Genomic DNA, 23,069 nt, shown 5'->3' on the forward strand with positions numbered 1-23,069 from the left:
TTAAATCTATTGTCTTTGAGAGTTGCCTGGGATCCTTGAAATAGTAAAAAAACTGGCTCAGTCATGTAGGTCTTGAACCCAGGACTTTTTTACTTATAAGACAGCCCTCTAAGAACTTTACCCCACTACCTTGAAAAAAAAAAATGGTAGGGAGGCACAGTGGATAGAGAGCCAGGCCTAAAGTCAGGAGGTCCTGGGTTCAAATGTGGTCTCAGACACTTCCTAGCTGTGTGACTCTGGGCAAGTCACTTAACCTCACTTGCCTAGCCCTTACTGCTCTTCTGTCCTAGATATTAAGAAGGTAAGGATTTGTTGTTGTTGTTGTTGTTGTTTTAAGTAGATGGGAAGAAAATCAAACAGGCTCTAATCCAGGGTTTAGCAAGGTATGGCTCTCGAGCCATATCTGGCTCCACCTCCTGACCCGCCAGTCTGGGCAGAGCCCCAGGATGTCCCCCAGGGGGCCCTTCAGCCTCCATCCTCCTCCTTCCTTCCGCAGCCGTTTATGGCTCTCACGGCCAAAAAGGTTGCTCTAATCCATAAGGGACTGACCCTATATACTTCCTCCAGGGCCCACTAGCATCTAGAACTACATATCTCAATGAAACCTGTGTTTGGGGCTCATCTTAAGACTTTCCTGGAACATGAAGCATTCCTAAGGTCTTCTCCATCCACTCAGGAAATAGAAGAGTTGGGAAGCCCTGCCCTACTAGAAAGACAAGACAGCAAGGGGTCTTCCATTCATTTCTTTAGATAAGGGAAAGCTCTAATGATTTCAAGAATTCTGCACCCAGAAAAGAGAGAATCAAGAAACCAGCACCATGAGGTCAGGGCTCTCCAATTCTTCATGACCTCTTTCTTTCCAGGTTCTCCTACCTCTCTAACTGCTTCTTCTCAGTCTCCTTTTTATTAGATTCTTTCCAGGTCACTCCTGAGCATCCTCTAGGGCTCTGTTCTCACCCAATTCTCCCTTTTATTATTATATTTGGTACTCTCTTCAGCTCTCATAGATTTGATTACGTTTATGCTGCTGATTCTCAGATTGACTTATCCAGCCCTACCCTCTCTGCTGACCTTCAGTCTGGCAGCTGAAGATACCGATACCTTCATCCTAGCTTATTTCAATCTTTTCTCCCAAGTCATGTTGCTAACTAAGTGGTGGCTCTCTGTTCCAGTTCCTTTCCACATATTTGTTATGGGTTGATTTTTCTTTCTTAATGTTGGGAGGGAGGGAAGGGATAGGATGCAGATCAGAAAATAAAATGAAATGAAAATTTTTAAATTACTCTTTTCACTTCCCTTGATTCACTCCCATTGAAAAATAGGACAACTTGGTGCTTTATTCCTGACAGAGCCTGGAGATTGGCCGAATTCTCAGTCTCACTAAGACTTTGATTGGTTGGCTAAGATTTAATTGGTTTACTGGAAATCTTCTATGTCCTAACTTCATAATATCTCCTGACTCCTATTCTTTCTTCCCTTCTGCCTTCAGTCCTGAGATTATGAGGCTCTGGCCTCCACCAATTGCTTACCTGTGACATCCTCCACCACAGTGGAACGCCCCAGGCCCACCTCCTGCCGTGTGGTCATCTACCTGCAACGGGAGATGTCCGGAGACACCTGCTTGGCTGGCCTGTGTCCAGCCTCAGGGTCTAAGCCCAAACCAGGAGGCTTCAAGGGCGGTGGGCTGGGCAACAAATACATCCAGCTCAATGTTGGGGGCTCTCTTTACTATACCACGGTTCGCGTGCTCACCCGCCATGACACCATGCTCAAGGCCATGTTCAGTGGGCGCATGGAGGTGCTCACTGACAAGGAGGGTAAGGACCCAAGGCAGAGAAGGAAGAGGGTGGGTGGCAGCAGGAAGCCATAGGGCTGACTGGTTCGGGGCAAACCTTGCACAAGAGATATGGGCATTTTCCCTTTCATAGACTATTAGTGATGAGTGGGACCTTCAGGATGGTCCGCTCCATCTCCTCATCTCATAGGTAGGTGAGGGCCCAAGAAATGAGTCTTCCTATGCCTATCCATACAACCCTTTGAAGTTTTTGGAGCAAAAGAAATAAAGTACTCTGGGTACAGCAGTAATCCCACTGGATTCTGATCTGAATTTTTAGGCTGGATCCTCATAGACCGATGTGGGAAGCACTTTGGCACCATTTTGAATTACCTCCGAGATGACACCATCACTCTTCCCCCAAACCGGCAAGAAATCAAGGAGCTGATGGCAGAAGCCAAATATTACCTCATCCAGGGGCTGGTGGACATGTGTCAGGCAGCACTGCAGGTATGCAGAGGGCCAGGTATCAGTGCCCAAGCAGCAACCCTCCCCTACTCTCCTTCATGGACTTGTTCTTAAAGAATTGGACAGAGACAGATTTGAGGTAAATCCAGTGCCAGGTCAACATGGCAGCAGAGCTTCTGGTTCTCCAGAGGGACTGACAACAACCATTATCTGTCTAAATATTTGCCTACCAAGTTGTCTTAGCCTGGAACCCCTGACTGAATCCTGTAGGCCATCAACTTACCAGTCAGTCATCACTGCCCACAGTCAGTCACTTACCAAGTCAGAATAGGGCCCTGATTACACTGGGGCCTGGAGAGCGTTGGCATAACCTCTGGATGGGGAGGCAAAACATCTAGGTTCTAAGCCTTATCTTGCTACTATAAGAGCGCCTACTTCCCAAGGTGATGGGGCATTCTGAAGATAAAATGAGATATTTGTAAAGTGCTTTATAAAGTTTAAGCCCAATCTTATCCTTATCATCATCATCATTCCTGAGCCTCTTTTTCATCCGTTGTAAAAAAGGGGAGCTGCCCCCTCAGGTTATGGAAGGGGATGGGCAGTGGCCTTGCAAAGCTGTCCAGGTAGCTCCACTGGAGACTATCAGCATAGCTGGAAGCAGTGTTGCACTCCTCGCTGGTACCAGGCACAAAGAGAGTGTGATCCCATAACACCCACCCCTTCTCTTGCTTGCACACATACAGGATAAGAAGGACTCCTATCAGCCTGTGTGCAACATCCCCATCATCACATCCCCAAAAGAGGAGGAGCGACTTATTGAAGCCTCCACTAAGGTAGCACCACCCTTCCAGAGAACACCGAGGGGAGGGGATGGGAAGGGGAGGGGGGAGGGATTTGCAGGGAATCAGGCAGACCCTCTTCATCTCTTATCTCCACCCTTCCCCCTGTAGCCTGTGGTGAAGCTACTTTATAACCGAAGCAACAACAAGTATTCCTACACCAGGTGAGAAGCCTGAGAAGGAGCCACTGCCAGAATCAGGAGGGCCACCCCTGGAATGGATGGAAAGAGGGAGCCAAGCTAAGATGCCTCTTGGAACAGCCACACTGAGTGTACATTCCCTTTGGGCAGAGAGAGAAGGGCTAATAGGGAATGTCCTGGGATGTGAGTCCATAGGGACAAGATACAGGCCAGAAAGTAGCAAAAGAAGCTTGGAAAGCACTTCCCCAGAGAGCACTAATGGACTAGAGGTCTGGGGCCACAGGAGCTGCCTCTTCTTCCACCCATTGCCCAAGTAGGGACTTATCTTGAGCTCAGGCGTGCCCTCCAGAGTATCCTTCTCTTCCTGGTCCAGATCTCTGAACCACCTTTGATGACTTAGCTCCAAAAGAAGAGCAGAGAAGAACAACATGTGTAAGACCATTTCCATATCAAAGATGAGATCTTAAAAAGATCATCTTTATTCTCCTGTGTCTAAGCTATTTAAGGGAAGTTCCACTCTGCTATCCCTTTCTCCCCAGTTCTGTTGTCCATCCCTTTGGTCAGTTGCAGGCTCTCTCCTGTTTTGGGGCCTGGCATAAAACTAGTGCAGAAGAGTTCCCTGGTTTTTCACAGCCACAGCAACCAAAGAAAACTCTAGTAGTCACCAAAATGTTGTGCCTCTGAGGCCAAAGGGAAGGGACCCAGCCCAGTCTACAGCCTTAGCTCTTCTCTGCTCCAGAGACCAAGGACTCACTTCACATCTTCCAATGTCTTTGTTTTGTAGCAATTCCGATGACCACTTGCTTAAGAACATTGAACTGTTTGACAAACTCTCTCTCCGCTTCAATGGCCGTGTGCTCTTTATTAAGGATGTCATTGGAGATGAAATCTGCTGCTGGTCTTTCTATGGCCAAGGCCGGAAGTTGGCCGAGGTGTGCTGCACCTCCATTGTCTATGCCACTGAGAAAAAGCAGACAAAGGTACACCAGGCAGCCCTAGGAGCTGGGGTTAAAAGGGCTGCTTTGTTCCCATTGAGACATAGTATGTAGATCCATTTTTATAGACTTGGGCCTGCAGGTCATTGAAGTTCAGGGAGAGCCCCAATACTGGGCCTACAGGCTGGGCAGCCACTATCAACTAGATGAGTGTCTTGAAGCATCTGGGTAATAGTTGTTGCCTGTGACTGATATCTTGGAGAGACAAGAAATCTGAAGGGCCAGGGTGGCTTGGGCATGCAAGCAGAGGATATGGTAGTCAGAATAGATACGGGTAAGAGGTTTGCAGAAATATCCAAGACAGCTTCCCAAGTCCCACTGTATTGGGGCATGGTGATGTCTGGCATAGGTCATGTCTGGAAGAGAAGGAGGAGGGGGAAGAATGAGCTTGTCCTCAAAAAAAGAGCCCTTAGTGTCCCTGAAGTTAGCCCAGGAGGTCTGAGTATGGTGCCAAGTATAGAATTCAGCTAGTATGGGGCCTTAATTTTGTCCCTTTCCCTTTCCTGTAGCACAAAAACCCCAACGGGTAGATGGGCAAGGGAGGCTCTACTCCATTTAGCCTGAGAGGAAGTTCAGAAAAGACAACTTAATTACTTATAAGTTAAAGCTGCAAAGGCCTTTAGAAATCACCTTCACTACCATATTCATTTGACAGAGGTGACTGAGGTTTCACCACATTGAGAGGCAACAAGGTCAGCCAGGCACTCCTCAATGTCTGTTGACCTGCTGTCATAAAGTACAGTATGGCCGTCTTCCCACAAGACAGCCAGATTTCTGAAAGCATGTATACTGTGTCATTCACAAGCGAGGGTTTCTTCCCATTTCTTAGAAGAGAAAACTGAAGCCCTGCACTGAGATGGGTTCTTATTCTAGCTCCAAGAGAGATTTTGGTGTTTTGGGGAGTTGCCTTCTGCAATAGGCAATGAAGTTATAGGACTGTGACCAGGTCACCAGCCTTGGAACCCTTTTCTAATCCTTCTTGGTTCCCACCACCCCCCAGGTAGAGTTCCCAGAGGCTCGAATCTACGAGGAAACACTCAACGTCCTGCTCTACGAGACACCCCGAGTCCCTGACAACTCTTTGTTGGAGGCTACAAGCCGCAGCCGGAGCCAGGTGTGCCCTGGTGAGGATGAGGAGGCCTTTGAACTACGGGACCGAGTCCGTCGCATCCATGTTAAGCGCTACAGTACCTATGATGATCGGCAGCTCAGCCACCAGTCCACCCATCGGGACTGACAGTGCCTCTCAGTCTTGGGATCCAGACAGCCCAGGTTCCCCCCCTCTGGGGTGCACCCAAACCAGCATCACTTGTTGGGCAAGTGTCTGTATTTGCCTCTGCCCCACCCCTCTCCAGAGGCTAAGGGGAGCAGGGTAGGGAAGGACTTTTGTCCTGCTTCTCTGCTCTGCCCAAGGTGACTGAATCTTGCCCATCAATGGCATAACTAAGCCTTTTTCCTCACCTGCCTGGTTCCCTGCTGGGATAACTCCAGGGTACTGTTCTTCAGTTCAGCCTTATAGCTCAGGGGATCAACCTCTCCAAATTCTCATTAAGAAGACCCTGAAGCTCTAGGCCTCGGTTCTTCCTTGTACTCTTTGAAGGGTCCTCTTGCCCTTCACAAGTTTGGGGCACTGTTTTAGGGCCTCTTTCTGAGATACAGTAGGAGCTGAGAATTCAGTTCTAGGGATGGAGAGGCCCTAGGCAGTCCTCTAGGAAATTTCTAATCACCAGTGATAAGCAGCAGCTTTTTTTTTTTTATAAGGAAGAGGATATTTTAAATTCCATGACTGAGCCACCCCTTCAGAGCGGGGGATCTGAGGGAAGCTACCTCAACTCCCCTTGGTTCTCTTCGATCATTAATGTAGTTTCTTCAGAATATGTTCTATTCTTCTGCAAAGAGACTTCAGCCCTGATCCATCAACTTTTCACCAGAGGAAACAAGGTAATCTCCCCATGTTTTCCTTTTTCAACCATTCTGCCTCTTTCCCCAGGACCCATTCCAGAGAAGCAAAGAAAAATCAGTCAGTTTCCTTCTTGGATGAAAAGAATGAAATGGTTGGTCTTGCTATAAAAAGGAACCAGAGTCCAGCTGCCAGGGCCCTGGGAAATTTAAGAAAAGGCCAAATTCTCAGGCTGGAACAGTGGTAGGTCCAGATGAAAAGAAACTTAGTTTCTGCCAGCACATAACCTCCACCAGGGAGTCCACTACCCTAGGGCTGGTTTCTACCTCTGCTTTTTTTAGCTCTTTCCCTTATGGGTGCACTCTCAACCACACTTTTGGTGTGTTCTCTAAAGGACCATGAGGTGGTGGTGCCTGCATCTTGCCTGCAGTAGATGGTCACTTGGCCACACAAACAATATCCATACATGTTTAGTGGGCAAGCTTCTGAAAAAGGTAGCATGGTGGCTTCAAAAAGCAATGGCTCCTCTGGCCTTGGCAGAGCAATAATACAGAAGGGAAGGGCCCAAGCTCCCTTCTGCTGGATCACTTAGCTTATGGAATCTTCATTGTCAGGGGATGAGAATCAGACAGCTTCTCTTCTGGGCCACAGGCCTCCCTTAGTTTAGTTTAATCTCCAGAAAAGGATCTTTTCAAAATTCTTTTCCAGAAGCCAGTGCCTCCTTCCTCCCCAGATGACTGTGGTTATCAAATCAGCTGATGCATCTCAGGCTCTTCCTGCCTCTATTCTTCTAATGGTGGCTTCTAGGAGCCCAAACTGGCCTTTGTTTCTTGGTTCATTCTCCTCTCAAAATCTTGAATGTAGCTCCAAGACTCTTAGAATGGCACCTTAACAGCCACCTATTAATGTTCCCACCCTTCATCAAGGCAAGATAATTGTAAGTTCACCTTTCTTTGGTTAGGAAGTCAATTTGAGTGTGGTCTGACTTAAGGAGACCAACAGTTAACTCACTGTTACATCCTTCGGCATTCAAGGTGGAAACTCGGGCTGCTGTTACCTCTCTTTTGGCTTCTGTTCACTGTTCTAACCCCCTCAAAGTAGTCCTAGGCCACCTGCCAGGACAGGAAGAGATATGTGGGCTCATGGAATGTTATCACCCTTTTCTCTAACCTTTTTCCACACAGAAATGAAGACATGTTAGTAGGCGTTATCTTAAATTGCCCAGGCCGAGACTGTCTGAATTCTTGGTCTGTTGAGATGACCACTGCTGCTTTCACCAGAAACACTATATAGTTGGAGACTTTCCTTTAGAAAACACTAAGTCTGCAATCAAAAGTAGATATTTTTCAAGTGTTCACCAGGAAATCCTTAAGTCACTCATCTCTTAGCTGTGGGAACTTTTGACTTCAGCAGCCAGAGTAAATGAAAAATAGATCTGAGACAATCACTGCCTGACTGCAGAACCTGCCGCTATGGCCCTTCCCCCAAACCCCAGTTCAACTCTAAGTGGCTTTGGTATTTGTTTAGTATAGCACTTTTGAAATGACTGTCCTACCTTTAAAATGCTGTTGTTCCTGTTGGTTTTTTTAAGTCAGAACTGGACAACCTTCCCCTGACATATACCAAGAGGTTAAATGAGGTTTGGGTGAGGCATGACAGAGGCTCAGAGCTGGTATTGCTATTTACTGCCCCCAGACCCTGTGCTTGAAACTTCAGGCCCCATTTTGGCAGTTTTGTTGGAAACCAACAGCCAAACAGTTGGAGATTATGCTTTGTACAATCAGGCTACTTCCTGATCCAAGGGAGGTCTAAGATTGATTTTCCCATCTCTGCCTCAAAGGTCAGGTAGGCCCTTGGCTGAAATGAGGGCCTCATTCTTCTCACTAACCTTTTAAATGGCAATATTTCTTTCTCCCCGATTAGCACAGGCAATGGAAGCAAACACTAATTTTTAATAAAATCCTGTTACACCGTACACAAAGTGGGAATTTATTTGTGTGTGATGTGGCATAGCCAGAGGTGTCAGTCTGGAGCAATTCTTCTATTCCCTCCTGGATCACAAAACCCGATTTGGTCCAGTTGTACTATTTCAGGCACTCCCTAGTCAGAGTAGAAATCTAATTTTTAACTCCTGAAATGGGTCATGTTGTCCCCTTGGTCATAACAGCCCAAGCAGTTCCAACAGGGCAAGTTGGATATAGATGGCATGTTAGAACTCTGCTGCTGATAAAGGCAGCTCTAATCTTACTTTACTTAGAAAAATACAATTCTTCACCTTCCAGGAAGCATGGCAGAAAAAAAAGGTTCTCAGTGAGGAGAGGTAGCTGGACCGGCCTCTAAAACCAGTTCTGCCCATCTTAATCATTTGAGTTAACCCAGACCCCCTTTTATAATTCTCATCCACATTGGCGCCCAAGAATTCCAATGACTAAGTAACCCTATCCCAGAAACTACAGGTTTCACCATTCCCAGGCATCCTAGGTGAGCTATGTTCTCAAAAGCCTGAGATAAAAGGTGGACACATAGTATCTAAAAACTCTTACCAAGGGCTGGACAAGTCAACTTTTCTGTGACCCCTGGCTAGAGACCCTCCCATGCTCTCATCCTGCGATTGCCAGGCTTGCCAGGAACCAAAGAGTTTGATGGGAAAGAACTCTTGCCTTGCTCCATACTTCCAACACATGGCCAAGGTCAGGAGAGGCTGGGTCAGATGGCGTTCTGAAACAAACTCCCAGCCAGAGGTGGAGCTCTCTTGAGAGAAGGGTGTTGGAAAAAAGGACCGTGCTCAGAGTTCTGGTGGTTTCTTTGCTCTCAGAAATGGCAAGAGAGTCAAGTGCCTGGTGCCTGAAGGGGATGAGCTGGTGCCCTGATGCAGAAATGGAAAGGGCAGCCAGGCATGCACGGATTTATTGACCAAACTTCGCACTCCGAAGCACCTCCGAGAAATGGGCAGGGGGATAGCCCTCCTGTCTCCTGGGACAGCCAAACGGGAAGTTTTACTGGAACATGGTACAAGCAGGGCAGGAAAGGCTGCTTCTGAAGGAGCCCAGTGAGGGGGGTCTTTAGAGAAAATTGTTACATAACCCAAAAAAAAACCACAACCAAATGGAACAAACTATAAGAGACAACACCAAACCTATGGTGGCCTGGGAGAGGTGAAGAAAGCCCAATGTTCTGCAGCAGCTGTGAGGTGGAAGTCATTTAGGTAGGCCAAGGCTGGGCATGGACCCTGAGTTGCCCTACCAGTGAAGGCCAGAAGGGGGTGTTTTCTCATCCTTATTGCTTTCCAGAGAGAAGGGAGGAATTCGGACATCAAAGTGAGATCCATCAGGCCTCTCAAAGCGGAACGTGCCCCTGTAAGATGGACAGAACCTGGCTCAAAGAGAGTTTTGGCCTAAGCCCCTCATCCCTATTAGGAACCTCACTTTCTTAGCTATGGAATAAGTGGGGGAAAATGGCCCAAAGCTCTCACCTCCCCAGCATGGGAAAAGGGAAGGGCCCATGAAAAGCTGAACCTTCCTACCCTGCCCATCCAACTTCCTAGTGGTGTCAAACAGTACAGACTGTCTTGTTCTAAACCTGGGGTCCACGACTTTCTGGAAGGTCGGGGGGGAATGACAACATTGTGACAACTATACTTCAATAAAATTATCTTCCACTAGTCCCAGTCCCTTATATTCAGGCATTTAAAAATATTATGGGCTTCCCCAGCCTGGCAAGATGATTCTAGGACTCACAAAAAGTTTAAGAATGAACATTTGTCCTAGGCTCTTGACTACCCGGACACAGTGTGCTGGATTGCAGGGACAAAGGAAGGTTCAAGAAGATAGCAATGACTGTCCTGGCATGTCCCAGGATGAGAGGCTCACTCACCACATGTGCCCACTGGAGGCCTGCAGAGAAACATGGCTGCTGTACTGGAAAGCTGGCTGTTCTTTGGATAATACAGGCTCCTGGTGGGGTTTGTGAAGGGGTAGAATCAGAAGAAGCAGCAATGGACACTCACAGGGACTGACTCTTATCCGACCCTGCTGCTGCCCAGAGCCACTTCAAGCTACCCATGGGCCAAGCCTCCAGATCTGGAGCATCACCAAAAGAATATCGGAAATGGACAAGCTGGTCAATACCCTGCAGGTGCCCCCTTTGGTGCCAGCTAAGATGACCTGACTAATGGCTTCAGTGTTGAATGGATAGACAAGAGTCCTGTTGCCAACACCCCCAAAAATTTCATCCCCCAGGAATATTAATGTAGTTTTGCCAGAAGCTGTGTCATCCACTGCTTATCCCCTCCCCAAACGTACTTAAAAAGAGAAAAATAAAAGACAGGAGTCAGAAAGAGTCTTAAACCCAGCCACCGGGTATCCAAAAGCCACCAGGAAGGGAAGCTCTCAGCCTTACCCTGCCTACCACACCTCGGCCGCGCACCGTTTCTAGCGTGCCTGACAAGCTGAATATCCTCCAGTGACGTTCCCGAAGCTGAACTACATCACTGTCCAAATTTTCCAAACGGATACAGTAGCGCCACTGCCCAAAGAAGGAGAGGGCTGGTCAGGGCTGGGGAGGGGTCTAGGAGTGAGACAGTGGGCTGTCCTGTTAGGGGAGGATAACCTCTCCTCCCTCCCCAGTCACAGAAAAGCCAACAACAACGCCTGAGAACCTGACCTGATTTTCTCTTTCCCTGGTCAGAGGGGAAGAGCGCATTCTTCCTCCAAGCCAGCACCACACCACCCCTGCCCTGAGGGCTCTGTGGAAAGGAAAACTACTCACCCAGTAGACATGGGAATTCTGGGCCTCCTAAGGAGAGAAGCACAAAGATCATTAGCCCCACAGAAGGAGGACCAAGTGCTCAGAGGAGGGGCATTACAGGGCAGGCCCAAGGGGTTTAAAGAAGTCAGTGCTCCCAGCAGGCACCAGACTGTGAACATGAACTGAGGCAGCAAGCCAGTGGGCCTCCTCCCCTTAAGTTTGCTCTTCAGGATGGGGGGAGCTTTTGCCCTAGACCTCACTCTTATCTATGCTCCCCCTCCTGTTGAACCTGATGGAGCAATGACACAAGGTATAATGGGAGGAGAGGAAGACAGTGTAACCCAACCAGACAGAGGCCTAGACTCAGTCCCTGCCTTTATCAATTCTGAAGCAGAGTCAGGGTAGGACAGGAAGCTACAGAGCAAGGAGGCAGATCAAGATCCTGGGGCAAAAGGACCTGCGCTGGGCCAGCCCAATGCCATCTTCCCTGCCCTGAGTCAAGAGGGGTCATTCTGCACAAAGGATACACTGGAGAAAATATCAAACAAACTGACAATAGATAAAGCCCTAAAAAAACCCCATTCTCAGCCTGCAGAGCCTAGACCCAGAGTGGGGTATGCCCAGGATGGGGACCTACCCTCATGCCCATGTAGAAGGGGATGACAGTGACACGGATGTTCTCGGTAGTTTCCCGGTGGACATCTGACAGCTCCAGCCAGGGGTGATTCTTCTCCTGCCAAGCACGAAGTGTCTCTCGAGCCACAAAGGGTGGAGCTAAGAGAGGAGTGAACCCACCAGCTGACCGCAGGGCTCTGCCTCAGGTGCACCTGAAAGGTTTCCTCCATTCTTCCTGCTCAGCCCCTCACCCTACTCCCCCCCTCAGGATGCACATGCCTCTGCCTAATCAGACCCCAAGACAGAGGAAGCAGAGCATCTGGAAGGAAGCCTGGGCCAAGGACAAGCTCTAAGACCACCCACAGTCTCTGGAAAAGGCCGTCCTGGTCACCCCAGCATCAATCCCTAGGGGCCAGTACCTTTTGACTGTTCATAGAGGAGAAACCTTTCAAACAGCTCATGCTGGATGGGAACCTGGTCAGTGGATGTATAGGGGAGGATGTCTTCATGGCTAACATAGTCCAGGCCTAGGAAAGAAAAGCAAAGAAGCTCAGTGAGTGCCACTGAAGAAACAGAGGAGAGAGGCTCTTCTGAGGGCAGAATTGCCAAACCTGTGCTGGGGGTGTGTGGGTGGGGGGGATTGGAGCAGACCATACCTGAGCTACAGACCCATTCCTCCCACTCCTTAGGGCTCCTTTCCTTTCTGGATCACAAATACATAAACTTGGTTCCCAATGAAGAGGCCCTGGCTGAAAGGAAGCAGGTCCTAGTGAGACACAGAGACTTGGGCCTGCCCACCTAGCTTCCTGAAACGAGCCTGGTACTAACACTCGGCCAAACAAGGCATTTCTTGAAGAATGCCAGGTGTATCCCACGATCCCTTGCCAGCTTCAAACTTTCCTTCACGTACCTGGTATAGCGTAGAGAGCTCGACTGTCATCATGGTTGGCCAAGAACGTCACAGCTTCTGTCTGAGATCTCTGAGACTGAGGCAAGAGAGAAGTTAGGAGGATTGGTCTCTGCACACCCACAATGTGAAGGGGCTTCATCCCTGGTCTTGGTTCTGGGAAGGACCAAGGCTGTGTTGTTTCCATCTCACTCCCACCACACATACCTGCTGCCTCTACTAAAGCTCTCAGGCAGGGCACTGGTCTCTCTCTTGGTCAAGGGAATCTGGGGCCCGATATCCTTGTGCACTTACTATGTGTGGACAGTCCCGGGCATCAATCAGCACCTGGTAGTAAGTGTGAGTTTTGCCTTTCACCTCCTTAGAGCCATGGCCAGCTGGGTTCTCTGTTCTGGGTATGGGAGAAAGGTCTCAGTGAAGCAGTTGCTGCATATTCTATAATCTACTTTTATGGGGTGGAGACAGGATGGAGAGCTGGGAGGCTAGCAGAGGAGAGTTCCCAAATGAGCTCCTCTGCCAAAGGCACTTCAGGGTTGACTTGTAATGATTCATACCCTCCTGGGGGTGAAGACTAGAAACTGAGGGTATATGTTGGCACAGCTTAGGCCTTCCTCTCCAGCACTTAGTACTCTTGTCCCCATCCCTCAGTGGTGCTATCAGAGCACTCAAACATCAGACAGACCACTGGGGAAATGCCATCTTCACCCTGGGACCCATTATGAGGTGCTTTTCTTCTCCCTTGAGACCACTCCCCTGGCACCACTTGTAAGATACAAACACAGCAGGGAGGCTTACTTTTCTGGGGCTGTAGAAGCCACATCCCGGTCATACAACCTGGCCTGCCAGGGAAACAGGACAACACCTCGGTACCCAAATATACTATGAAGAAAGAGCTGCAAGAAAAGAAGAGTCTGTTGAGCCCATGCAAGCCTGGCTACAACATCAGTCTCAGACAAGAACATCACTTCTTTCAGAGACCCAAAAGAGACCCAGGCCCCAACCACATACAAGAGAAAAGGAAAAGAGACACCTGCCCAGACAAGGGCGACTAGTGCCCTTCAAAGCCAAGTGGCAAAGTGCTTGTTTCACTCTCAATATTCCTTCCTAAACATATTCAAGAGAACCTCCTCCACTTGCATCTAAGTCCCCCTAAAATCAAACCATCCCTACATACTTTCAATTGGGAGGTCCAAGGCAAGTCACTTAACCCCTCTCCATCTGTTATCTCCTCTGTAAAATGGAGATAATAGCAGCACCTGCCTCATGGAGCTACTGTGAGGATAAAGCAGGACCTCATGTTAGCTGCCATCATCATCATCACTATGACCCTCTGCTAATCTTAGACCACTTTCACCCTGGTACACACAAGTACAGTAGAAACCAGAACTCCCCAAACTGGGGGCACCTACTGCTCTCACCCAACCTAAGCCCTAAACCTGTCATTAGAAAACTCATCTGGAAGAAAACCAGCCAATTTCTCATGACTATAAATGGTGACCCCAGTTACCATCACTCCCCAGTGGTCATGGTCACTCCCAGCACTTACCTGGCCTGTCTCATATTTTCCATTCTGCTTTGGCACTTCAAATACACCAACTGTTTCCAACACTTTGCCCTCTGGTCGGTTTCTGAAGAGAAGGAGAGCACTGAAATGAATGGTTTGGGATTCGGAGAAATTACTGAAACTGGACTTAAGGGATAATAGAGAAGAGCTGAAGAGAGGCTCTACCAGTACCAACAACCAATGGCAGGTGCTTTGTTTAGAGGACACAAGAGAACATCACAGTACACACTGCTGGGTTGGAGTCAATAGATCTGAGTTCAAATCAACCCTCAGGCCTTCTGGCTGTGGGACCCTGGGCTAGTCACTTCACCTGTCTGCCTCAGTTTCCTCAACAATAAAATGGGGATAATAACAGCACCCACTTTTTAGGCTGTTATGACAATCTGCAAAGTGCTCAGTCCAGTGCCTGGCACATAGTAGGTATTCTAAAAGTTCCTATTTGCTCCTCTCTCTCATTTATTTGACAGACAAGAAGGGAGCTGTATAAAGGTTCCTCATAAGGCCCATCCACATCTCCCTAATACCCATCCCTAATCCTAGGCACTACAACAAATTGAACCTTCTCAGTTTCCAGTGTGAGCAGGGGAGACTCCCTGCAATCTATGCAATATGGGGACACCTCCCAGATTTCCCATGAACCTCCCAGGCTCTTTCATCCAAAGCAAAGATCCCAGAGCTCTTCTGCCCCGTGCCTACAGCAGCACACTCTGTACAAACACATCAACTCCATCTCCACAAATGAGACAAGAATTCATATTCCCCAAGTCTCCAGCTAGAGACACACTGAAGCCTGGGAGTTCTTCTGTTGTCTCTGGCCATGCCTTAGACCTCAGGGAAGTCAAAGCCCAGGCATAGGAGACCCAGAATGGTCAGGCATAAAAATTAAGCCTAAAAAGGGAGGCACAGTCTGGGGAAGGGGATGGGGGGTGGAATGGGGGGAACAGGACTAGCGGCCTTGAACTTAAATCCTGCCTCAGGGGCCTAGGGTGGGACCTCAAGATAGTCACATAACCAACCTGGGCCTCAGTTTCCTCATCTATAAAACAGATGGGACTCAGGGGTCTCTAAGGTACCCCACACCCTCCTTAAGTCGTTCTGCCCTTGATTTCTCAAACAAGTTACTACTTCCTTCACCTCAGTGCCTCTGCACTGGCTGCTCCTGTCCTCAGAATGCTCAGCCCCTCAACTCTGACTCTAGTTTCCCCTCTTCCTTCAAAGCTCAGGTCCCACAGGAAACCTTACATATTTCCCAACTAGTGCCAGCCCCTTGCTGATGGCCTTCCATGTATACATCTTCTAGGCCCATAGTTATTTATATGTCCTCTCCATCAGACTGTGAGCTCCTTCCTCAAGGACAGTTTGGCTTTGCTTTCTGGCAGTTCTAGCATCCAACATAATGCTTACCACAGAGTATTAGGTGCTTAATGTTTGTTTACTGATTGAATAAGAGCCCAGATATGATGCCTATCTATAACCTCCAATTTATCAGATCTGTAACTTATTTGTATAGTTATTTTTCATGCCATCCCCCGCCATCAGACTGTGACCTCCTCCAGGGCAAGGGCTGTCTTTTGCCCTGCTTTATATCCCAAGAATTTGCCAGAGGCCTAATACTCAGTAGGTGTTTAATAAATGCTTGTGGATTGGCTGTTAGGTGTGGGGGTTACAAAGGCATACCCACTAACTGGCCTGGTGGCACTGGGCAAATCAATTTCTCAAAAACATACAAATTAGTGCTAATTTTCTATGATTTCAAGTTGTAAAAACAAAGGAGTTCCCTACCTTAAGGAGCTTACTACCTAGGCAGTGTGCTAGGGGCTGAACCTGGAGGTTAGTTCTAACTTTTCATGATTCTAGACCTAAATATCAAACAGTCGCCACCCTCAAGGGACTTCTTTTCTGTTACTGTATGGACCAAGCCTTCAAGGCCAGCCTCCTAAGAACTTACTTGCCCATTACTGCATGGTCCAGGCACAGGAAGAAGAAAGACAAAAAACAGAGTCCCTGCCCTTGAGGGCCTTGTCAATTACTATATAGTTCAAATTCAAATACTATATAGTTCAAACACTAGATTTAGGCACTAGGGGAAAAGATCAAAACAAGAGTGTCTGCCCTCCAGAACCTTCCACTCGATTTGTCTTTTACACTGCCGTCCAGGCACTGGTTAACGAACTTGACAGCCAAATAGAAAACCAAGCACCTCTGCCCTCTAGGAGCTTCCATTCTACTTGTTGTCTATTACTGTAGGGTCTAGGCACCAGGGCTAGAAATACAAGAGTCCCTGTCTTCGAGAAGCTTCTACTCTACTTGTCCATTACTGTAACATCCAGCCACTGTGGTCTGGCCACTGGGCAGCCAAACACAAGGAGAAGAGCGCCTCTCCTCGAGGAGCTTCCACTCTACTCGACTAGCGCCCAATGGCCTAGCCACAGGGGAGCTAAAGACGCAAAGAAGAGTCCCCAGCCCTGTCCTCAAGGGGCATAGACTCCACCGGATCAACACCAAAATTTCGAAGAACAGCTCTTCAGGAGCAGGGGCCCCGAGCCCCCCTCCCGCCCCTCTCACTTCCCCCGCCCCTCCCCCTCACCGGGAGGAGAGGTGTCTCCGCGCTGTGGCCGCGACAGGGGTCGCCGGGGGGAAGGTCGCGAGGGGCCGCAGTGCCCGGGCCGCCGCCAGCGGCCGGGACCACCAGCAGCAGCAGCGGCTGCCCACGGCTAGGGCCCGCCGGGCCACACAGCCCGCCATGTCGGCGCCTGGGCCGCCGCGGACACGCGGACTCGGTCACGGTCACAGACGCGGATGCCTACGCGGAGTCCTGCGCGCCGCCTCCGCCGCGCGGCGCCCCGCCCCCGTCCCAGAGGGCTCAGCGTGCCGCGCTCCCCGCCCGCCGCGGCCGCTCTAGGGTTCCCCCCGGAAGTGCCTCGCCGGCTCCACTGGTCACCTGACGCGGCGCAACTCAAATGGCGTCCTCCCTGCTTGTCGGGGAGCGGCTGCAGCGGGCCCTGGGCCCCGGCGGGGAACTAAAGGGAGAGTTCCTGCCTCGGGAGCTGCGGGCTCGACTGGAGACGGCGCTGGAGAAGAAGGCCGAGAGGGGCGACAACGGAGACCTAAGGCCCGTAGTGCCCTTCCGCCTGTTCCTCGAGCTGCACCGGCACTTGAGGCAGCATGGTGAGAGTTCTGGACCGGCAGGGCCCTAACCCTCGCCACGCGCGCGCGCACACGCGTTTTGGGAAGAGGGGCGGGGTCCACCGCGTCCCCTTCCCCCATCCTGCATTCTTGGATGCGCATGTCCAAGCTGGATGCTGAGGACCTGAGTTCGAATCTCAGCTCCTCCCCTCTCTGCCTGGGCGTGTCCGGTGCAATTTATGTTTGAAAACATGGTTCTGAGGAAGGGTCCGCGCTCCATTCCTCTTTGCAGCCCCAAATCAGCCTCAGTCCTTTTGGGACCTTCTCGTGCTGAGGGAGCAGTGACATTGTAATCTCATTTATCATCTTAAACCCTGAAGGAGGAAGTGACAGGAAGGAATAGACCTGACCCAGCCATCAGCAGGGTCTTGGCCTTTCTTGAGCTCGTTTCCTCATTCACATAAGTTTAATTAAAAAAAAAACTCCCAGTTTAACTGAACAGGAAAAATAAAAGGATAAATTTAAATGAGTCATGGATTATTACTTATCTGTGACTGTTTCCCACCACTGGTGAAAGTAATTTTAATTCTCTTTACTTGACAGTCACTTCTGACTCCTCCTTAGGCTGTCACCTAAAAGCACACCAATACTATCCGTGAGGTTTTCTTGGCAAAGATACTGGAGTGGTTTGTTCTGTCTTTCTCCAGCTTATTTGGCAGATGAGGAACTTGCCAGGGGTCGCACAGCTACTACTGTGTCTGAGGCTCAGATCTTCCTGACACCAGGTCCAGGAACTCTATTCACCAAGCCACCTACCTGCTTCTAATTGGCTTCCCACAGCATCACTAATTTAATCAGAAGTTGATCTTAACACTAGCCAAGCTGTGCAGGGTGGTGAATCAGTGAGAGGGGGTAAGGCATTTTAAAATCACTCTTAAAGAGGGTCCAGCATCTGAGTGAGTAGTAGCCTGCTGTTTCTACCAGGCAGAAAAAATGGAGGGTTCAGGCCTGGCTCAAATATCATTCCTTTGTGAATCACTATACAAACTTTCTTTTCCTAGGCTCTTCTGTCTTCCTTCATGAGCTTCTGGAAGGCAGTGAAATCTATCTCCCCAAGATTGTGAAACCCCCAAGGGTATGTAATAGAGGTGATTAGGTGGGTGAAATTTCACCCTGTTGAGTTCTAACATACCATTTTTTAAGTCATTTTCAGTCATGTTTAATTATTCACAATCCCATTGGGAGGGGCATTCTTTTTTAAAATATACTATGATAAACTTTCTAAAAAATATATATTAATAAATGTTTAAAAGAATAAAATAAAATATACTATGATAGATACTGAGTTTCAATACTGAGTATGAATTCTAAGACAAAAGCTATGAGGACTAGGCATTTGGGGTTACTTCCCCAGAGTCTCACAGTTAGGAAAGGTCTGAAGTCAGATTTGAATCCAGTCCTTTCCAACTCCAGACCTTGTACTCTGTCCACTGTACTACCTAGCTGCCCCCCATTTGGGGGTTTTCTTGGTAACAATACTGGAATGGTTTGCCATTTCTTTCTCTAGCTTATTTGACACATAAAGGAACTGAGGCACACAGCATTAAGTGACTAGCCCAGGGTCATGCTGCTCATAAGTATCTGAGGCTGGATTTGAACCCAGGACTTCCTGATTCCATACCCAACAGCTCTGTCCACTGTATCACCTAGCTGATGCCTTTAGGAGAAGAGTATAGACCCCTTTTTACATACCAAAAACCCTAGACCTAGCAAGCCTGAATCACCACAATCTACATTGGAAAAGAGTTAGATCTAGAACGAAATGATGAGAACTAGTAAGACTTGGAGGACAGGAGTCATATCATAGTTCATATTTCCCATTTTGTCCTTCTTCCTCAGAATCCAGAACTGGTTGCCCGCCTAGAGAAGATAAAAGTTCAGCTGGCCAATGAGGAATACAGTCGGATCACCCGAAATGTTTCCTGCCAGGTGAGTGCTATGAATTCACAAGTTAAACTCTGTGCAAAGCCTTTTTATCAGGAAGAGGCCTACAGAGGAAAGAAGCAACTGCCTCCTAGGTCTTCTGTGGGAAGTAAAAGCCCCTTCACTCAAGGGATTTCCTAATTCTTAGATTTCCTTAATCTGATAGGAAAGAAAAACATAAAATACCTACAATTAAACCTTGTTAAAGCATGAGTTCAGTCCTGTCTCTGAAATGAATACAAAAACATTTCAGCACTAAATCTTCCCTTCATCAAACAGAAGTTCCAGTTTCATTCAGGATAGATTCATGAATGAGTTCTTAAAAATGCTCTGTTCCAGCCACCAGAGGGCTCTGTATTTTGGGGATAAATAATGCTTTAAAAAACGTTTTTCATGCATTATCTTTTTTGGTTCCTTATAACAACTGTAAGATAAGCAGTAGTATCTCCATTTTAAAGATGAGAAAACTGAAGCCCAGAAAAACTAAGTTGTTATGGTTGAATAATAGATATTTACTCTGCTGATATTTGATATATGCCAGTCACTGGGGAAACAGATCTTTTTTAAAAATAAAAATAGTCCTAGCCTTTAAGGATCTTACATTCTAGTAGAAGATTTACCAAATACTTTCCTCATTTTTTTTTTAATTCTTACATTCTGTCATAGAACAATTATGAGACAGAAGAATGTCAAGGGCTAGGCAATTGGGGTTAAGTGACTGGCCTGAGGCCACACAGCTGGAAGTATCTTGAGGCCAGATTTTAACCCAGATCTTCCCAACTTCAGGCCTGATGTGTCTACTTTGCTACCTAGCCACCTCCTCATTATTCTTTAACATGACCATTACAAGTATTATTGCTCCCGTTTTATGAGTGAGAACACTAAAGTTCAGAAAGACTGCACAGCTAGTATCAGAGCTGGGATTAGAAACCAGGACTTCTTACTCTTTTTCCTTCGTCTAACTAACTCACAGTTCACATAGCTAGTAAGTGACCAAGTCATCCAATACTTTGGTCATGATCCATTAGAGAAAGTATCCAGCTTATCTGAATGGCAAAAGTAATCCAATTCACTTGAACCTTTGGAGGTAAAATTTGGGGCAAGGACCCCAACCCTGTGTAAATCAAGGCTTCCCCATGCACTGATGGAGGTGTAGAGTTTGTGCTCTTGTCTCCAAACAAATGCCCTCAGTGATTCAATGCTAGGTATGAGATCTGTAACCTTCCCCCAGGTGCCATCTTAGGTGGAAGAAATTTAAAGTTGACAGTGAGGAAGAGTGTGAGCAATATCCTGATATAATCTTAATTGACAGATGAAAAGTCCCAGAGACATCTCTGTGCCATGGCACACCATTTACCTTTCCTTTTTTCTAGGCCTCAAAGCAGAATGGGACTCTAGCTGGCTTGGGACAACAAGGTGAGGCACCCTGAGAAGCTAGAGTCCCCACCACTGTCACCATCCTTCCTTTCTCCAGGAAAAGAGGGTGGGTCATACCTTCCCTGCCCAAGCACACAGAGATCCTTTCTGATGGAAAGCTAGTTGATGGGGGAAGGGAGTTACTTGCACAGGGACGTACCCGGCAGTGAAGATGACTCAGAGCTTTGTGTCCTTCTCCCTTTGGCCCACAGTGAGGTCAGCAAAGGCCTTGGTCATCAACATCTTCAACTTCTTCGTCACTGTGGCAGCAGCTTTTACCTGCACCTACCTAGGAAGCCAGTACATCTTCTCAGAAATGACAGGGGTAAGGGGGCATTGGGCTGGAAGAACAGCGTTCCAAAGGTAATGGTTGAATTCAGGTGAACATAGTTCTCAGGGCAAACAATGATCCCAAGAAAAATTCACCCTCCTCCTGCCACTTTAGAAGGGCACTGCAATCTGACTTTTTCTCTATAGGGTTGGGGGAGGAAAAGAGAAAAAGAATTTCCAGGGCCAAAAATTGGTGAATCTCTCCTTTATCCTACTGTTTCTTTCAGAGGGTGCTGGCTGCTGTGATTGTTGCCTCTGTAGTGGGGCTGGCTGAGCTTTATATCATGGTACGAGCCATGGAAGGAGAACTTGGAGAGCTTTGATAAGAATTCTTCCCCTACTCTGATAGGCATGGTGGTGGACATGGTGGACAGAGACATTTGCTCTGTCTTCTCCCACCTTCGCTACAAGAATTAACACCTGCCAGCCCACCTCGCACCTTTAAAACCTCAACACTCCGTGTCACTCACTGGGGGGGGGCAATGGACTCTTCTCTGCATATGGTCTTGTATTAAGGTCCAAAGAAGAATGCTGGAGCTGCCACCACAACCACTGCCTCATCTTTGCCCACTCCCCAACTCAAACAGTATCTTAGCTTTTCACAACCTTGATATAAACCTAGCCAATGGCATCAAGAATGTCTTAGGGCCAAGGTCACTGCCCACCGCAAGGTGTGCTTATGTGAAAGAAAAACAGAGCAGAGAATGCCAAGGCAAAAGAAAACCTTTGAATCCAGCCTCTAACTAGGACCTTGCAAAAGAATTGCCTTTTGCTGATTTTACTTCCTGCCTTTATTTTGACCCCAAGATTTCTTCTTGCCCTTCCCTTCATTCATCTTTGAGTGTTTGTAGATATGTTTCCCTCTCCTTGGTGTTCTTGAGGCTTTCTGTCTTCTTAGCACCATGTACTCTTGCTTCCAACAATAGGGAGAAAGTAGTGGTAAAACCTGTTTATTTTTAACCACATAAACCCCTTCTTTGGCTCCTATTTGTGTTTGGGGGAAATGCCGCCTATGAATCCTCTCTAGTCTTGAAAGAATGTACAGTCAGTTCTTATTTCAAAAAATGCAAATTTGTTCTAGTGTGATAGATATATTAGGGAATAATTTGAGCATAACACAGATTTTGTGTTTGCTCATGTGCCCTTTCATCCATGAGAAACTTTAAGAGACCGAAAAAACCAGGCCCCTTTGCAGGAACTCGCAAGCATTCAGCCTTCCAACACCCACTTCCACAGGCAAACTGCCGGTCTTTTCCCAAGGTGAGATACCATATAGTTTATGGTACAGTAGGATCTTCGAGTTGAGATGAGCTGGTCTGTCTCTACCCCTTCCCTCACATTCCACTATGGACAAGATACACCCCCCCACTTGACCTAAAGGTTCCATCCACTGAAACCACCTTCACCTCACCAGCAATTGGACCTTGCCAGCCAGGGTCCTGTGGGGGCCTGTCTGCAGATACTGCTACCATTTACTCCAGTATTTATGTATTTCTTAACCATTTACTATGTATAAAACTGCTACAATTTTTATTAGGTTCCTGTTTTGTGTGTGTGTGTCACTGATGAAGTTTTTGAGTGTTATCCTCCTAACTCCATTTTCCTATGCCACAAACTGGTTTTTTATTGTAAGATTTTGCATAGCACAGTGGTTTTTAGGCACACATATGTCTAAGAGAGTATCTTCAGGTTTACTGTATGCCGTGTCTCATTAGCCTGCCTGGTGGCTTACTGTATGAGAAAAGGCATGTGTATATATATGGCAATACACTGGGTATTTCTAGATATGTCGAATATGCCTGAAGTTCGCAATGAATCCTTATTTCAAATCCTGTTACCCACAAAGGGTCCCATCAGTGAAAAGGCAGTACACTGTTTTGCTGTCCACAGACTTGAGGGCTGAGAAGAAATTTCAATTTGTTCTTAACTTCTGTTTTCGGAGTTGGTTTTTTTAATGTGCCCCAACAGGATTTATATAACCTATGCTATTAAAATTTAAACATAAAGGAAAATTGCCAGAAAACTAAACTCTGCATGGACAAATGTATGGGTATTTCATTCATCTGGATCCCATTCCCAGGGGAATATTTTTTCCTGAGCACCCACACTGTCCTGGGATGCCCATAGAATGAATGGAGTGGTCCACTCTGTGTGACCCTGTCCCTTGGGTATCTTATAATAATATCTTTTGTTACATCACCTTCATTTCTAAATATATCCTCCCCCTCCTCATCCCTAGCAAAGCATTTCTAGGGTGTCTTAAATT

General features: G+C 47.6%; 3 protein-coding genes across 6 annotated transcripts; 2 read left to right on the forward strand and 1 right to left on the reverse strand.

Moving 5' to 3' along the window:
• The first annotated feature begins 1,427 nt into the window (after nucleotides 1-1,427).
• On the forward strand, nucleotides 1,428-8,091 carry TNFAIP1 (TNF alpha induced protein 1). 2 transcript variants are annotated; one of them, XM_044672822.1, is made up of 6 exons: nucleotides 1,428-1,817; nucleotides 2,115-2,284; nucleotides 2,986-3,075; nucleotides 3,193-3,245; nucleotides 4,006-4,201; nucleotides 5,217-8,091. In XM_044672822.1, exons 1-6 carry the CDS (start codon nucleotides 1,604-1,606, stop codon nucleotides 5,451-5,453), a joined length of 960 nt encoding a protein of 319 aa, XP_044528757.1. In that variant the 5' UTR covers nucleotides 1,428-1,603; the 3' UTR covers nucleotides 5,454-8,091. The 2 variants fall into 2 exon arrangements, with proteins under 2 accessions (XP_044528757.1, XP_044528758.1); XM_044672823.1 differs by having other exon boundaries at nucleotides 3,193-3,242; nucleotides 4,072-4,201.
• POLDIP2 (DNA polymerase delta interacting protein 2) lies at nucleotides 8,077-16,739 on the reverse strand. 3 transcript variants are annotated; one of them, XM_044672820.1, is made up of 11 exons: nucleotides 16,536-16,739; nucleotides 13,931-14,012; nucleotides 13,180-13,223; nucleotides 12,679-12,775; nucleotides 12,388-12,463; nucleotides 11,897-12,004; nucleotides 11,500-11,636; nucleotides 10,884-10,910; nucleotides 10,515-10,640; nucleotides 9,990-10,069; nucleotides 8,077-9,470 (listed from the first exon to the last, which is right to left on the reverse strand). In XM_044672820.1, exons 1-11 carry the CDS (start codon nucleotides 16,691-16,693, stop codon nucleotides 9,356-9,358), a joined length of 1,050 nt encoding a protein of 349 aa, XP_044528755.1. In that variant the 5' UTR covers nucleotides 16,694-16,739; the 3' UTR covers nucleotides 8,077-9,355. The 3 variants fall into 3 exon arrangements, with proteins under 3 accessions (XP_044528755.1, XP_044528754.1, XP_044528756.1); XM_044672819.1 differs by having other exon boundaries at nucleotides 13,180-13,277; XM_044672821.1 differs by lacking the exon at nucleotides 10,515-10,640 and having other exon boundaries at nucleotides 13,180-13,277.
• A 169-nt stretch (nucleotides 16,740-16,908) lies between these two features.
• On the forward strand, nucleotides 16,909-22,334 carry TMEM199 (transmembrane protein 199). Its single transcript, XM_044676262.1, has 6 exons — nucleotides 16,909-17,116; nucleotides 18,136-18,209; nucleotides 18,974-19,063; nucleotides 20,431-20,473; nucleotides 20,686-20,798; nucleotides 21,031-22,334. Exons 1-6 carry the CDS (start codon nucleotides 16,909-16,911, stop codon nucleotides 21,124-21,126), a joined length of 624 nt encoding a protein of 207 aa, XP_044532197.1. The 3' UTR covers nucleotides 21,127-22,334.
• The last annotated feature ends 735 nt before the right edge of the window (nucleotides 22,335-23,069 follow it).

The sequence above is a fragment of the Gracilinanus agilis genome, chromosome 4 (genome assembly GCF_016433145.1).
Source record: "Gracilinanus agilis isolate LMUSP501 chromosome 4, AgileGrace, whole genome shotgun sequence".
NCBI lineage: Eukaryota > Metazoa > Chordata > Mammalia > Didelphimorphia > Didelphidae > Gracilinanus > Gracilinanus agilis.